The sequence below is a fragment of the Manihot esculenta genome, chromosome 16, assembly GCF_001659605.2.
Source record: "Manihot esculenta cultivar AM560-2 chromosome 16, M.esculenta_v8, whole genome shotgun sequence".
In the NCBI taxonomy this organism is placed as follows: Eukaryota; Viridiplantae; Streptophyta; class Magnoliopsida; order Malpighiales; family Euphorbiaceae; genus Manihot; species Manihot esculenta.
Genome location: NC_035176.2, coordinates 1,021,091 through 1,036,792, shown reverse-complemented (window position 1 = coordinate 1,036,792; position 15,702 = coordinate 1,021,091). Strand labels below are relative to the sequence as shown.

The 15,702-nt window shown below is 32.3% G+C and overlaps 3 protein-coding genes and 1 non-coding gene across 6 annotated transcripts; 1 reads left to right on the top strand and 3 right to left on the bottom strand.

The window, feature by feature from the left end:
- Nucleotides 1-183: 183 nt before the first annotated feature.
- On the bottom strand, nt 184-2,613 carry LOC110604041 (pentatricopeptide repeat-containing protein At1g61870, mitochondrial). 3 transcript variants are annotated; one of them, XM_021742080.2, is made up of 2 exons: nt 1,208-2,613; nt 184-360 (listed from the first exon to the last, which is right to left on the bottom strand). In XM_021742080.2, the coding sequence occupies exon 1, from the start codon at nt 2,474-2,476 to the stop codon at nt 1,265-1,267; it is 1,212 nt and encodes a 403-aa protein (XP_021597772.1). In that variant the 5' UTR covers nt 2,477-2,613; the 3' UTR covers nt 184-360; nt 1,208-1,264. The 3 variants fall into 3 exon arrangements, with proteins under 3 accessions (XP_021597772.1, XP_021597773.1, XP_021597771.1); XM_021742081.2 differs by lacking the exon at nt 184-360 and adding an exon at nt 466-874; XM_021742079.2 differs by lacking the exon at nt 184-360 and adding an exon at nt 466-757.
- Nucleotides 2,614-2,661: 48 nt separating this feature from the next.
- Nucleotides 2,662-2,733, bottom strand: TRNAW-CCA. Its single transcript has one exon. It is a non-coding gene; the product is annotated as a tRNA-Trp (tRNA).
- Nucleotides 2,734-5,522: 2,789 nt separating this feature from the next.
- On the top strand, nt 5,523-10,800 carry LOC110603607 (tobamovirus multiplication protein 1). The gene is made up of 11 exons (XM_021741399.2): nt 5,523-5,974; nt 6,562-6,652; nt 6,744-6,796; nt 6,986-7,078; nt 7,225-7,296; nt 7,833-7,905; nt 8,016-8,061; nt 8,195-8,258; nt 8,874-8,927; nt 10,100-10,177; nt 10,267-10,800. The coding sequence occupies exons 1-11, from the start codon at nt 5,825-5,827 to the stop codon at nt 10,357-10,359; spliced, it is 867 nt and encodes a 288-aa protein (XP_021597091.1). The 5' UTR covers nt 5,523-5,824; the 3' UTR covers nt 10,360-10,800.
- Nucleotides 10,801-11,034: 234 nt separating this feature from the next.
- LOC110603608 (derlin-2.2) lies at nt 11,035-15,265 on the bottom strand. The gene is made up of 6 exons (XM_021741400.2): nt 14,961-15,265; nt 14,117-14,216; nt 12,626-12,840; nt 12,447-12,530; nt 12,167-12,220; nt 11,035-11,637 (listed from the first exon to the last, which is right to left on the bottom strand). Exons 1-6 carry the CDS (start codon nt 15,057-15,059, stop codon nt 11,455-11,457), a joined length of 735 nt encoding a protein of 244 aa, XP_021597092.1. The 5' UTR covers nt 15,060-15,265; the 3' UTR covers nt 11,035-11,454.
- Nucleotides 15,266-15,702: the final 437 nt, after the last annotated feature.

The window sequence follows — 15,702 nt, the reverse complement described above, 5'->3', positions numbered from 1 at the left end:
AAAAAATTATAAAGATGTGTTACAGTGGCACCAAATTGAATCCAAACCATTCAATCTAACAATCCTAATAAGTGACGATAATAACAAGATTTTTAATGATAGTAATAATCTTAACAAGAATTTCACCTAAATCTGCAATCCGGTTCAAAATCATTTTTTTACCAAATGAAATTTTAATCATTTAGTTAGAACAATTATATAAGAATTCATTTGAATTATCTTCTTAATGGTAAACAAAATCTTTAAGACTTGACTTTGAATCGGCTCAGATTTGAGCAGTCTTTGAATCATTTAGTTAGAACAACTGATGAGTGGCCTCCAAGAGTTGAAGGGAGGCCCTCTTTTCCTCTCCTCGCCTTCCTGTAAAAGTTTCGTGTTAGAACGTGTACTGAAAATACTTTCTGTTAGAAGTTGGAGCCCAAAACCTAATATTTTTTGCTGAACTTGTAAAATCATGATATGATATAAGAATTAAGCAATGGGATTGTGGAGTGATCTCCATTCTCCACTGCATAATGCATAATAATTTCTAAGGAAAGAAACAAACTGATGATGTTCTGGTGATCACAATCAACAATGTTGGATGATCAAGCTGATATATTGGAAGAAGCAGAAGTGGTCTGTGCAATGTTAGCATTACACTAGTGTATGTAACCAACGTTTCAAAATTAGAGAACAGCTGGGGCGTACTGTGCTGGATCATACAATGCAATCTAAACCAAGCCTTTGTTGATCCTTTGATTATGTTCCTGTTGATCTGCGTCATATTTAAAATGATGATTCACAATTTTTATACAGGATGATCACAAATGAAATGCATTCTTCTGGGGAAACTGATAGGGTAACCATATGATAATTTATGAAACAACAAAGCCTGCAGGCATGAGAATTAAGATTGCAGTTATGGCTTTGCGAAGGCTATCAAATTAACACAGCTGACTAACCAATTTATTACTACCAGCCTCATAATGAAAGAAATATGCAAAACAAGTTTAAACATTGATCCTTTTCTATAATTTGAGTGCAAAGTCTTATGATTTTGATGCTTCCAACCTCTAATGTAATCAACAGCATGAAAATGAAAAACAGCACCATTTTCATTCAATGATGAACACGACCAATAAAATTCATTATGTTAATACAGAAATGTTATTTCCTAATACAGAAATGTTATTTCCTCTTAACTGGCAGATTGACATTCTCATACCTGATCTCAAACTTGATGATCTTATAAAAACAATAACAGGTTTAAATGTCTCCTCCCCTACTGCGACAAACTGGCTTCAACCTCTTCCCAGAGATTAGCATTCTTAGAAAATTTCTCCTTCATTTGTCCAACAAGCTCCTTTGCCTCTGCAACCTTCCCAACACCAGCAAGCCCATTCACCAGCGACTTCATAGTTCCAAAGTTTGGAACCCATCCCTTCTCAATGCTTTCCTTGCAAATTCTCAATGCAGTATCGAAATTCCCACCTCTACACAAGTAGTGCACCAACGTGAAATAACAATCAGCATCTGGTTTAATCCCTCTACGAATCATACTGTTAAACAGTCCCTTTGCTTCCTCTAAATTTCCTTCGTTACAAAAACCATGAATCAAATTACAATAAGTAACAGAATTTGGCTTCATATTCCTACACAAAATCTCATCAAGCAAAACTTTCGCCTCTGCAGACCTCTTGATCTTGCACAAACTCTGAATCCTAATATTGTAAGTACTTAACCCTTGGCGAATCCCATGTTTTTTCATCATATCCAATACTTTCCCCGCATCTTCAAACTTCTCCTCTTTATAAAACCCAGCAAGCAAACTCCCAAAAGTAGTTGCATTTGGCTTCAACCCCTTCCTATCCATTTCTGCCAAAACGGAAAAACCCGAGCTGGAACTCCCAGACTCGCAAAATGCTTTGACAACCGTATTATAAGTCTCCAAATTCGGCTCAATGCTATACTTCTTAGGGAACTCGAGAAAAATCCGCTTCACCTCCCCAAAATCCTTAGCCAAAATACAAGCGAAAAGCAGAGCGTTCAAAGCTTTAACGGACCCAGCACCAGAACCAACAACATCAGCGTGATATTCCTCGAAGGTGCGGATAGCGTGGTTGATCATGTTGGCCTGGCCAAAAAGGACGATGGCGTGACCGGAAAATCGTTCGGAGGACCGAAGATCAGCGCGAGAAGAGCGGAGGTCATCGAGAAACTGCTGGATGTAGGAGAAATGGTTGGATTTGGAAAGCTGGGAGATGGCGACGGAGAAGGCGATCCGATCCAAATGAGATTCAGGGGTTAGAGAAGCTGCCCTGCAGATCTCAACGATCTTTTCTGGGTTTGCTTCGGATTTTAGAAGAGAAAGCGCGGCTCTGGTTTTCTCCTTGGAGGAGAGAGGAGTGGTGGAACCTGGAGAAAGGATTGTGGAGAAGTAGCGTCTGTTTCTGGTTAGAAGAGGGTGAATTCTGAGACGAGAGAATAAAGCCATTATTGAAAAACTAGACGATTTGACAGAAATTAGGGCTTTTTCTGAGAGATTGAGTGACTAGGGTTTCCAGTGAAATAGGGGATCTAGAAGGAGGAAGAAAAGGGGTTTAAGGTAATATCAGGTGCGGGCGAATGTAGTTTAGGATGTAAATCGGCAAAAAGTGATAAATGATCCGAGCGGGAAATTGAACCCGACGAGAATCGAACACGCAACCTTCTGATCTGGAGTCAGACGCGCTACCATTGCGCCACGGATCCTCCCTGATGAAACATTGATTTCAAAATAATTTCTATATCAAATAACTGTCTATACGTACTTGATAAATACATATAAACTTGTTAATAATTTATCATATTTATAATTGGCTTGATTTTAATATATTATCTAAATTATATTACCTTTTTAAAATCTAATATATTGAAATTTCTATGTTCCCAAATTATTTTTTTAATCAATAAATATTTAAAATTATAAAAAATTAGTTAATATAAATATCATAAACAATAATTAAACAAATTTAATGCTCATTTTATATGTCAAATTTATCTATTATTTAAAAATTATATTTTCAATTTTATATATATTATATAATAAATTAATAATTATGTATTTATATTAATAACAAACAAATAATAATAATAATAATAGATTTATATTTACCTAAACTGGAGTCTGTAATCAACATAATATAAACATATAAGATTTTATTTAAATCCCATTTCAAAAAAAAAATGATTTTATTTAAATTTTAATATAATTTTACAATGTAATGCACATCAGAAAATCATTTTTTAAGTTTTGTTTGTTTTGCAGAGAGTAGTAGAAATAGACAGAAACTAATGTCTTCAGTCTTCGCCCACCCTTCAACGCTCGTGGTATTTGAAAAGCCACTGGAAGTTAAGATACAACTGCTATAACATTAGTTTTGACATCCATTCACCAATTTTCATGTTTTGTCTCAAAAACTCCTCCATTGTTTTTTTTTTTTAACTGCAAACAAAAGCTGTCTTATTACCTCCTAGATTCAAGGTTGCCTTAATTTAGTAAGATCCATAAAAATGGGCCTACCACCAAATTCAAAATAAATCTGAAAGTAGTAAGATCTTATCCATCTAAATTAGAACTAAATAAATTTTAATTTTTAAATAAAAATCAAATTAAATATAATCAAATTGAATTGATCGATTTAATTATTTAAACTTTTAATTTAATTTACTGATATTTTAAAATTTTAATTTTTGATTTAAGATAATTATCTGCTTAATTTTTTTATTGTCTATTTAAGTGTAATGGAATTCAATTTAGCGAATGTACATGATAGTCAAAATAATTATTTTGTTCTCTAATATTTTCTACATAAAATATTTTTTATAAAAAATACTTTCTAATATAAATTATTTTCCAGTTTTAATGTTTTTCAAATTTAAATTCTTGAATAAACTTACTCACGTGTGGGTCAAATTCTTCATAGGCTCTTCCTTAAATTTATTACAATCTTTGCTATGATTAAAAATTAATCAAATTAATTAAATTATAATAAATATTTTAATTTTATTTAAATATCTTTGTATTGCACTAATTAGTTTAATTTCAGTAAATTTCTCTTTATTAATTTATTATCAGAAAAAATGGATAATTAAACAAGAAATTAATGTGATAAAATAGTTTTTAATAAATTCTAGAAATATTTAGTATAGTTGATAGTAAACTTTTTAAAAAAATTATACTACTTAAAATTATATAAACAATATAAAATTGTGAAAAAATCATTTTTAAAAATTATATATAAGAGTGGAAGTAGGGAATTTTAAGTCATTACTCTATTCTAAAAAATAATAGTCATTTATATTATCTTACATAAATTGAAATAATATAATAAATGTAATAAATTTCTGTATTTTTAAATATATCTTAATATTATTTTTAAAATTAAATAACTCACTATTATTAAAATTATTAAAAAATTAAAAAAAATAAATGAATTTTATTTTTTTTAATTTGGTCGGAGGTGTCACGAGTATGCAGTGAAATCAAAAATCAAACGTGGCAGGCACCGGCAAACCGCCCCATGCCACGTCGAGCCGTGAGAAATTTCGCGTCACAAACAGTTAAAATAGTGCTTCCTAGTTCTTTCTCTCGGCTTCTGGTAAAGGCCCCCACATGTTAGGAATCTCCCCCAGCATCTATCGATCCCTTCACCCTCATCATGTGATGAAACCACGTCTAATTTCCATGCTTGTCTTATCTTTTTTTTTTTTTTTTTTCAAATAATAATTTATTAATATTAGTATATCTCTTTTATTTGATAATTTTTATTTATGCTAAATCTTGAGTTATATTATGATAAGTTTTAAAAAATTTAAAATAAATTTTGTTAATAAAATATATTTTCCAAAAAGAAAAAAATAGTAAAATATTTTAAAAAGACTAATATAATATAATTTATATTTTAAAATTTTAATAAGTGATAATTTTATTATATAATTTAAAATTTTTAATTTGATGTATAATTTAAAGTTGATTTATCTTTTAGCCATTTTGATTCCAAACTCATCCCTAGAGTAAAAGTCTAAATCCGAAAAGCAAATAGAAATCATATCCTTATCTGTTAATTAAAAATATTAATAAATTAATAGGAGCACGTATGTATTTAATAATAATAAGAATAAGAAAGAGGAAAATTTATTATGTAGTCCTATAATTTATTAATTAATTTTATTTTAAAAAATATTAAATTATTTTATTTATTAAATATTTAATTATTTAATTTTTGTGAATTAAAAAATTAATTAATTTTTAGTTTAATAAAAAATTTATTAATTAATTAATTTAATTATATTAAGGATATTTTATTTTTTTCAGGATATTTAATAGTGAAAATTAATAAAGTGATGAGTTAATAGAGTTTAAAATTTTTTAAGATATTTTAATATATTTTTTAAAATTTAAAAATTAATTAATAAATTTTCTTAAACAAGAGAGACTAATCAGTAATTTTTTATAATAATAATATAATAATAATAATAGCGGAGAAGAAAGGTGTAAAATAGGTGATGCAACTGAGCACAACCACCAAATCTCATCATCCCTCTTTAGATAGACGCTTAGTTGCTGAAATCTGTAGACCGACCGGTGGAGCTCAGCAAAAGCCCAATCCTTCGCTGTCTGTCTTTCTTTCTTTAAGCTTTGAATTTCCCCCTCTTTATTGGGTTTGGGTTTTTTCTTTTGCTTCCTTGTTTTTTCTCTCGTTCTGTTTTTTTTTTTTTTGGGTGTGTAGTGGTGAGGCGAGGATTTTGATTTTGATTTGACTTCTTCTGGACTTTCTGGGAAAATTTTTTGATAGAGAGAATGACCAGAATGCCAGTGCAATTAGCCCCTTTGGAAATTGTTCATTTGGTTGGGAACTGGTGGGATGAGATCAATGAGTCAACTCAGTGGCAGGATGGGATCTTCTATGCTCTCTGTGCTGCTTATGCCCTTGTCTCCGCTGTTGCTCTGGTCTTTTTCTTTCTCTATTCTTTTATTGGAATGGGTTCTTTGGATCACGATTTATTGTAATTTCTTTTGGCTTTTTATATATATATATATATATATATATTTTCCTTCTGGTTAAGTGCAAGCGTTTTTGGTTCATGAAAACTGATTGACATTGTAATGAAGCAAAATATTATCTTTTACTTTCCAATTTCTTGAATTCATCGATTTTTTTTTTGTTAATTTGAATAGTTAAGAGTAGTGCTTGGTCTAGAATTAAAAATTTTATCATATCAAAAGTTCCTATAGGTTCGCTTAATTCTTACATGATTACTTTTTTTTCCCCCTTAATCCGTATGATATTGATATTAGTATTTTCAAATTAATGCCTGGATATTGGATGTTCCCATTGGTAAATTAGTTGAACTATTTTAAGTTGATGGGCATGGTTTCTGGGGTACAGTTCAAGTGAATAGACTGTTTAATAGTCTTGTTATTACGTCTGCTTAGACATGCTGTTTTGTGGAACTTTCTGCTCTAATGTTTCTGGTTTCTATCTAATAGGTCAATTGAGTTTAGAAAGTTTCTATATATGTCTATTTGTCATTCAGATTCAATTAATAAGGATTGAGTTGAGAGTTCCCGAGTATGGTTGGACTACACAGAAAGTTTTCCACCTTATGAACTTCATTGTCAATGGAGGTGATGCTTTAGTTATCAGTGACGTTTTGATTCTCATTTTAACTTTTTCATTCGAGTGCTAATTTGTTTCTTTTGAATTATATATTTTCAGTGCGTGCAATTGTGTTTGGATTTCACAAGCAAGTTTTTATTTTGCATCCCAAGGTTAGTTGCTGAAGCTTTAAAAACCATCAGTTCTGCATCTAAACATACTCTTGGTTTAAGGCTTATTATTTGACAAAGATTAATTTGATAATGTTCATGCATAAAGCTGGTTTCTTCATCATATAACGTCTATATTGCCTTGTGCTTTTACACTAACATAGTGCTACTGCACCTTCAATCCAATTCCAGGTGCTAACTTTGGTATTATTGGATCTACCGGGACTTCTCTTTTTTTCTACTTACACCCTGCTTGTCCTGTTTTGGGCAGAGATATATCACCAGGCAAGTACATATGGGAGTTGGTGTTTCATGAGTAATAGCCAATTTACTTGCATGCTTTTCTCAGTTGTTCATGTAATTTTTCGTCTTCTTTAAGATTTAATAAACATTATGAAGTTCTAATTTTTTTCAATTTTTTTGTCATTCAGGCAAGAAGCTTGCCAACAGATAAGCTAAGAATTTTTTATATTTCAGTCAATTGCGGAGTTTACTTCATACAGGTATGCTTAATGTTTCAATCTGTTTTTACTACCACCACTGGATCTTTTTTATAGCAAATTTTGCTGCTTTTTCATCTTGTTAATCACATATAATCCTATGGAGACCTAGCTTCTATCAGTTTCCTTTACATTCTGTGAATTGTAAACTTATGGGTGAGGACCTATGTTGAAAAATTATAACATGAGTGAAGGCATAAAAATCAAACATTTCAAAATTGCGCGAGGTTTGTGTAATCAGTCAAAATGATGTATATCAATAGTTGTTATCTCTAAGCCTATTCAGTATTCAGGATTTTCTCCTCATAGAACTCATATTGGATTCTTTGGATTATTTGCCCAACGGAGGGGTATAGGTGTAGCACTTGAGGGAAAAGGTTTAGGACTTTGAGAATGGATTCATTATCATTTTAGCTGTAAAGTTGATCATTCATGGTTCCAGATGTAAACAGTTGACCAGGCACTGTGAGGTCCACTGCTGGACCTTTGTACTCTGTGATATTTTGTAAAATGCCTTACGAAACTTAGGTTTTGAACAGGTTTGTATCTGGGTGTACCTCTGGATAGATGACAACAGTGTTGTTGAATTCATTGGAAAGATATTTATTGCAGGTTAGACCTTCTGCCCTGCCATGATAATTTGATGACTTTGATTGCTGAAGAGTTCTTATAAAATATATATTTTTCTTATCTAAGTACATTACCGTTCTTTTCATTTTCAGTGGTATCAATTATAGCTGCATTGGGTTTCTTGTTGTATGGAGGCAGGTGAGTGTTCTCTATAATACAGATACTAAATGATTATGGTTATTATATTATTCAGAGTCATCTGAGCTACATTTATTTGTGCAGAAGTTAGGATTTTCCTCTTCCTCTGAATTTTTATTTTCAATGCTTTCAGGTTGTTTTTCATGTTGAGACGCTTCCCTATTGAGTCTAAAGGGAGAAGAAAGAAGCTCCATGAGGTGTGTTTGCCTTTCCTTTATCCTTGGCATTCCATTCAGTCATTATTGGTCTTTCTACCTCCTGCTAGTGCTCGATGCAATAAGAAAGTAGGAAATGTGCAAATTCATGGGCGATGAATCTGTTTGCTTATTATTTTGACATATGAAAATGACAGATCCAATATTGCAGTAATTAGAAAAAATCAATAATGTTAAGGGCAATCATTTGTCATGACGCTGTGCAACAATTATGTATCTGGGTATGCAGTAGAAGTCCATAATTGGATTTTCAAGTTTGCTATGTCTTTGATGGCTATCTTAAAGCCCTGTGCAATTGTCGGTGACTTTAGTGCTTCTAATTGTTATGTGATCTCTAGGGCACAAATGTTTGGTATGACATGTGTGCCGCTCAATTAGCTCATGCATGTGTAATATAAATTGAATATGAAACCGCATGATCAAGTATGATTATCAGTATTATGAAACGCTAGCACAAGCTTTAAAGAGATTTGCCTATATTTTGAATTGGAAAAATTAATCAATTTTCTTGTCATTATAGAAAAAACACGCACAAAAGCATACTCATTTATTTGAGTTTAAACTATCATTAGTGAAATAGTTTTTGCAAATTTGCAGGTTGGATCAGTTACAGCCATATGTTTCACATGCTTCCTTATAAGGTGTTTTGTGGTAAGCTTGAAACAATAGTCTTCATTGTTAAATTTTATGAAAATATTTTAGATGTGCTAATAACTGCAAAACTGTAGATCTATTCATCTTACATATTTCATGTATTTCCATATGACTAGGTAAGCTGTCAGTTATTGTGGAAAATGATGTCCAACATTGTTATCTTCAGGCTCATTAGTAACGCAATTTCTCTAATATACCTTAGTTTGATGAAGTTATACAGATAAAACATCAAGCAAATCATTTCTCATTTGCAAAAAAAATGAACAAAGTAGTAATTACTAACCAGTAGGCAGACATACAGACACATACTAGCCTGCAGATGTTGTGATGTTACAGCTTCCCAATCTTCTCCTTGCTTGATAGAAAATGATTGTGAAGACTTAAAACACTTTGAGAAGTAATTCACTTTGAAAAAGCATTGTAAATTCTGAAGTCAGTTTCAGCTTGAGGCAGCGTATGTGACCTCATTGTTGTGAAAATATATGGTAAATGTGCTGTACATGTGACAGCTGAAGTGGCACGGGAATTAGCTTTCACCCTTGTTACCTTAACAATTCTTGTTGATCGAAGATTGGGCACTCACAAAGCAGACATCTTCATGGAGGGTATTAAATAATTTATATGAGCTTATACATGGAACATGGCAGTTCAGAATGTTCAGACATGTAATTTTTCTCTGGCGAAAACCTTTTGTTGATAAGTTGCTTAAATTTTCTTCCCACATCATATTTTGATGAATGATGATTACTTATCTGCATTGCGGTGATGTAGTATAAGCATATGCAACATATTCACATAACGTGGTTGGCAATTAGGAAACGTATGTATGCTTGGCCACATTTGCATTGGTAGCTATAATGATGATATTCTGAGAGTAAGGTGAAATTGTGCAGAGCAAGATAGGCAAGAAGTGGAGACATTCTTGAGATGCTTGATCTACTGGGCTTATGTAGTCATGATTAATCTAATGTGATTTATTTGGTCAAGTAATTGCTTGCTCGAGAATATTATATAGCTGTATTGGGATGAAAAGAACACATATTAGACTATAAATTGTATCCTAATGGCTTTAAGTAGAAAGAGCAGTCATGTGGCGATAATGTGCGACAATTTTTTCATCATATGATGGATTTCGTTGATGTGCTTCTAACTCAATTCTTAACCTGCAGGTTCTTCTTTCTGCTTTTGATTCCGATGCATCACTTGATGTTTTGGACCATCCAGTTCTGAATGTGATATATTACATGGTATACTTGGCTCGATGCCTTTATAATTAACCTTCACTATTCTACTGTATTGTATACATACTTTTTAACTTTTCTGTTGAATTTTACAGCTTGTTGAGATTCTACCTTCAGCTCTAGTGCTCTACATTCTGCGAAAGTTGCCGCCCAAGAGAATATCGGCGCAATATCACCCTATTCGGTAACTGCAATGTTTCTTCTTTCTATTGTAGTTTTGCCGCAGGAAATGTATTATTTTCATGGTTGGAAGTAGGTGATATGGGAGCATGTCAGAGCCAGGAAAACAAATCCAGACGTATTCTGGTAATGGCTCATGATAGCTGGCTCATGATAGCAGCAATTCTTTTTGCATGTACAATAGACAGCTAGTTGCAGCTTGCTTAAGGGAAGGTATTTGAGTTGATTTCACAAATGGGTTTATGGCTTTTGAGGCATTGGCGTTTTGATGCGTTGTATGCAGTTTATTTTTTTAGAATTTGGTGGAAAGAAAATTAGTTTGTGGTAGTTGCCGTTCACTCTCTGCCTTTAGGCCTAGTTTAATGTTGTATTGCTTTATCGAAAAATATTCTGATATCTGAGACATCAAAAGAAAATTTGATTAAAGGAGAACGACTTCGTTTTTAAAATTTCAAGAATTTTATTAGTATTAATAGATTTTCTATATATAAACATGTTAAAAATAAAATAATAGAAAACATTTAATTTGAGTTTTCGTTCAGAGGCCAAAAAAAAAAAAATCTCTTAACATATAAAATAGGAATCCTCTTAACCAGTATTGATCAGATTTCAACAGTACCATTTGATATATTCTAAGAGGGACCAAAAGTCCATGCATGAAACTAAAAGCTTGAATAATCAAGTATGAAAAAGAAAAATAATTTCACAAAGCAAGCGGGCGGCCGAGTTCACAATGCAAAACTCACCGTTTACTCCCACAAAAAGAACAGCCATGAACTGTAAGGAAACCGTAAAATTCAGAAAAAGAATGGGCTGAAAAAGTTTGACAAAGGGTAAAAAAAACCAAAGCAGCAACAAATGCACAAAACCACCCTCTATCCATTAGGACCCTAGGAGCTTACATTCTTGATATAAATTACAAAACCTCGTCTCCAAGTTATGCATGGCTCCTGTAGCAGCAAAATCATATACGTAGTTAACCTAAGTGAAGACATGTCAGAATAGATAATGCCAAAGAACTGTGTCAACTTTACATCCCCAAATAGCAAGGGCTGACCAAAAGCCACCGCTCATTAGCCTACGATTGTAGGTAGGGGTCCAGATCAATCTTGATGCATGTCCTCAGCAGGCGGGGCAGCAAATCTCACATTTGCAGGCCGGGCCACTACAACAGCCTCATCAGCAAATAGTGATTTAATAAATGATGGAGTTCGTAGCGGTCGTCGACCAGTCATCCGTGGATATACATCCTCAAGAAAATAGTAAGCATGGCCAGCTATCATTCCCTAAACACAAATGAGTAGGAACATAAAGAGGCATTACAAGGACAGGCAATAGATATTTAAGATATCAGATGGTGAGAGAAAAAATTATTCGGACAGGGAGGATCATTTCCTATAGTGAAGCATATTTCTTACAGCATTTAAGATTATATAGCATTTTATGATTTATTTTTCTTTTTTCAAAATTTTGTCTGTCTTAGTAATATCTTATGCTCAAGAGACAATGCCCAGAGTGTAGACTAATAAATAGTTGCCCTCCTAATCTTTATATTTAATTTGTGACAGTTGTGAACACTGAACTTACCAATGGCAGAAACATAACTTTTTGGAACATACAAGTATTCAGTTTCTAATCAAGCAAGCCATCATAATTCATAACCAGCTATGTACTTGGTACTACATTGTTTAGAAATTTGCTAATTGTAATTAAAAAAAAAAAAACAAAAGAATCACGTGGCTAAAAACTTTCCAACATGTGCAGATAATGATGGAATATTGATGTTGAAAGGAACATTTAGTAAATAAAACGCACCAGTAGATCTACCCAAGCACTTGCGCCAACAAGGACAGAGAATCCCAAAAGAACCTGCATAAAATACAAGCAAAGTCTTACACTTCCACAGAACAATTCCCAAATCATGAAAATGGAAAGAAAGCGGAAATGTTAGGATCTAAGGAAGCTCATGAATCAGGTTAGTTGTGATTTGTAATATAGATGGGATGACTGGCAAATTGTGGACACATGCATCAACTCTTGTTCAACTAATTTATACCCACATTGGCAAAATAGCATGAAGAGTGAGTTAACTCACCCATGGTAGGTATGCTGCTGTAAAAGTAAAGAGGCCCAAGAAACTCATGTGGATAAATGGATTTTGCTTGCTCCAGACATACACCTGTATGCATGAAAAGTAAGAGAGAAGCTTAGGTGAAAATCAGCTAAAAGGAACCACCAACATTAATATGCCATAGTAGGCAAAGACTTACTAACCATCATGAACGTCAATGAATTGCTAAGGAATATGATTTTTGCAAATGATTCTGACAAATAAGGTATCATTCCCCCAAGAAGAACAATCCCAGTCAAAACAGTGGCACCAAATAAGAGCATGTAAAAGAAATCTGCAGTCCTCCCCCTGAAGGAGTTCTCTTCTAAAAGTTTGCAGTATCGAGCAAGAAAGAACATGTGGAACAAAAAGTCCAGGTCTGGTATAATGAAAAGCCACATTATAAATAACAGAAATAGCATAAATAATTTCAATTATGCATACAACTACTTTAAGATGAATTGGCAAAAAATAGAGAGTTTTAAAAGAACCACCACACTAATGCATCTTGCAATAGATGGGCGTTCAGCTACTCTTTCAGATACTATTTGCAGTTTGGATTTCAAGCACCTGAAGATGTAAGATTCTTTGTACATATCTGACACAAAATTACAACAGTTGAGAAAGGAACTTGTAATGCAAATATAGAGCATTAGTATGATTTAACTGAGTAAAAAACAACTTTGCATACTATTTTAGTGTGTTAAATCGAATTTTGAAACTACCAAAAATATTCAAATATAACCGCAAAACTAGAGTTAGGCAGAACACATTATAACCTATTAAGTGCCAGAAGCTTATTAATATTTTTCCATCTTCAGCACTTAGATATAAAAAAACTGGGAATCACTTCTCACAGCTTAGTTGATCTAATATCAAGATTGAAAGAACACTGTGGCTGTCATTGTGTTTGAGACCATTCACTCCAACATTTCAAAGACTAAAATTATGCCATGCTATCCAAAATTTCAATTCAAATGAGGCATGTAACTTATGCAGTTTAGGTTGACAAAATGTTAATTTACTTCAAAATAGGGAAGCAAAAGTATTTCAATGAAAAACATTAGCAAGTGAACTTGAACAATTAAGCATTGCTATTGTAGACTGGAAGTAGGAAGGACAAAGCCTATGTTGCTCTGCAAGTCATATATCTTTCATTAGAAAAGAAAAAGATATGCCTAATTTCTAACACACTTTAGACATATTGCTTCAACACTTGCAACGAACTGCTTTAACACGAGTAAAATTTGTACCATGTATACAGTAGAAATTACTTTATCTATGAGCAAGCAGTTATATGTTTGTTTACAATGAAAGATCTACATTATGAAGGTAAATTTAGGACCTTAAAATCCTCAACAGCCTATTACAACATTCCCATAGGGCCTATCATTCAGAATTCAGAGGCACTGAGATTCTAGATAAGTTGATCCATAACTTTCTTTATGGTGATTATCAAAAAGTGAAAGTGAATAGCTGGATGTATAAAAAACAATGCATTCGTGAGAAACTGTTCTAGTTAATTAGATTCAAAGAAATACATTAAAGGAAGCAGCATTTTTTTCACAAATTTCCCCATCTTAGCACTATTATACATAATACACCAACAACAATGCAAATCATTTATCTTTTAAAGCTCAAAGTTTAAAACATACCCATTTTCCGGAAGTACAGGAAATTGGTGATGAGACGCCAGAATTGATAATGCTTAGCCACAAGTGTAGGATGCAAGTACAAATTATGAGGAGATATTATCTACAAAGAAAAGGAAATGAAAGAAAATGAGAGGAAAAGACAACTAGTTGCTAAAGCTTTTCAACCGTGCAAGTATACATGCAGACGATCAAAATTACAAAAGGAAGAGATGAACAAGTCCACTTGAAATTTCAATGCTAATAGAAACATGATCGAAGGAAAAAAAATACAAAATCAGAACAAACTAATCAAGTTCACTAACCCAAACCCAAAGGGGTAGACTGATTGGATTGAATAGTACTCTAAATGTTGTTAAAAATAATTCTACTTCTGAAGCTAACCCATAAGGATGGTTATTTTCCTTCCTGACACTTCCTCTAACTCCAACATGGATGGTTTGCCTTGAACTTGAACTACGAGGTTAATACTGTGCGGGAAAATGACTGTCATACCAATGGCCACAATAACCAAAATTAAGTAGCCTAGTCATTAATAAGATAAAACAAATAAAAAAATAAATACAACTTTCAAAATCCAAAATTTTGATTATAGAATTAAAGTTTGAGCAATAAACCGAAAAGCACACAACAATTCACATAGAACATGTAAAGGAAATGGCTTCAATTCGCAAAATTAAAACAAACCCTATTAGAAATCAGCTAAAAACAATAATACCCATTTGTCTAGAAATAAAATTATCAACTATCAAACAATCAAGCAAAACTCTTTCTGCCCAAACAAATATTCAATTCCAATTTAAGAAGATGCTCATCACGACGGATCAAAGGGATAGAGGAAACATACATCCAGGGAACAACCGATGGTGGTGACAATAGCTGCTGTTAGATACGAGCGGGTGATAATAGGCATCTGCTTGTACCATTCTTCAACTGCTTGAGCCATATGAGTTTCCTTTAATCTCTAGACAACGAGAAGATTCGGCTAAAACTTTTGAAACCCAAAATGCGTAATGATTAAGAAGAAATCCGCAAAAGCGTTTTTGAAGATCGGCACAAGAGTTTTGGAATAATCGTAGGAGAGTAAAAGGAATGAGGAGATTCCCGCAGGACAGCTAACATGCGCAAGGAAGTGTTCCAGCTTTGGTTATGGTGACTAGTCCCAACGAATCACAAGACGCGTGGTTTTCAAGGACCAATAATTTTTTCAGATTAATTGATAGTTATAGTAATTATTAGAGAAATAATAACGTCAAGGGAAGTATTAACAATAACTTAAAAAAAAATTTAAGTATTTAATGATATTACAGTTATACATAAAATGGTTGAATATTAATTATTAATTATAATAAAATTTATATAAAAATATTAATAAAGATATGAAGATGGAAAATGATAAGTTATTTTTTTAAATGATTTATTTTTTGTTTATAAAAATATTTTTTGCTGATTAAATTTTTTAAATATTTTAAATATTAAAAAATATAAAAAGTATTTTTTATAAAATAAATAAAAATTAATTATTATATTTTATAATTTGAAGTATCAATAAGTTATGATTTCGAAGACATAATTGGTATTTTTATTGT

Excerpts from the sequence above, each read along its gene's own strand:
- LOC110603607 (XM_021741399.2), top strand. The coding sequence starts at position 5,825 with ATGACCAGAATGCCAGTGCAATTAGCCCCTTTGGAAATTGTTCATTTG. Across the intron at positions 5,975-6,561 it reads TTGTCTCCGCTGTTGCTCTG|ATTCAATTAATAAGGATTGA; the intron begins GTCTTTTTCTTT and ends TTTGTCATTCAG. Across the intron at positions 8,928-10,099 it reads TCCTTATAAGGTGTTTTGTG|GTTCTTCTTTCTGCTTTTGA; the intron begins GTAAGCTTGAAA and ends CTTAACCTGCAG.
- LOC110604041 (XM_021742080.2), bottom strand. The coding sequence starts at position 2,476 with ATGGCTTTATTCTCTCGTCTCAGAATTCACCCTCTTCTAACCAGAAAC.
- LOC110603608 (XM_021741400.2), bottom strand. The coding sequence starts at position 15,059 with ATGGCTCAAGCAGTTGAAGAATGGTACAAGCAGATGCCTATTATCACC. Across the intron at positions 12,841-14,116 it reads CCTGTACTTCCGGAAAATGG|ACCTGGACTTTTTGTTCCAC; the intron begins GTATGTTTTAAA and ends TCATTATACCAG. Across the intron at positions 11,638-12,166 it reads GTGCTTGGGTAGATCTACTG|GGAATGATAGCTGGCCATGC; the intron begins GTGCGTTTTATT and ends ATTTGTGTTTAG.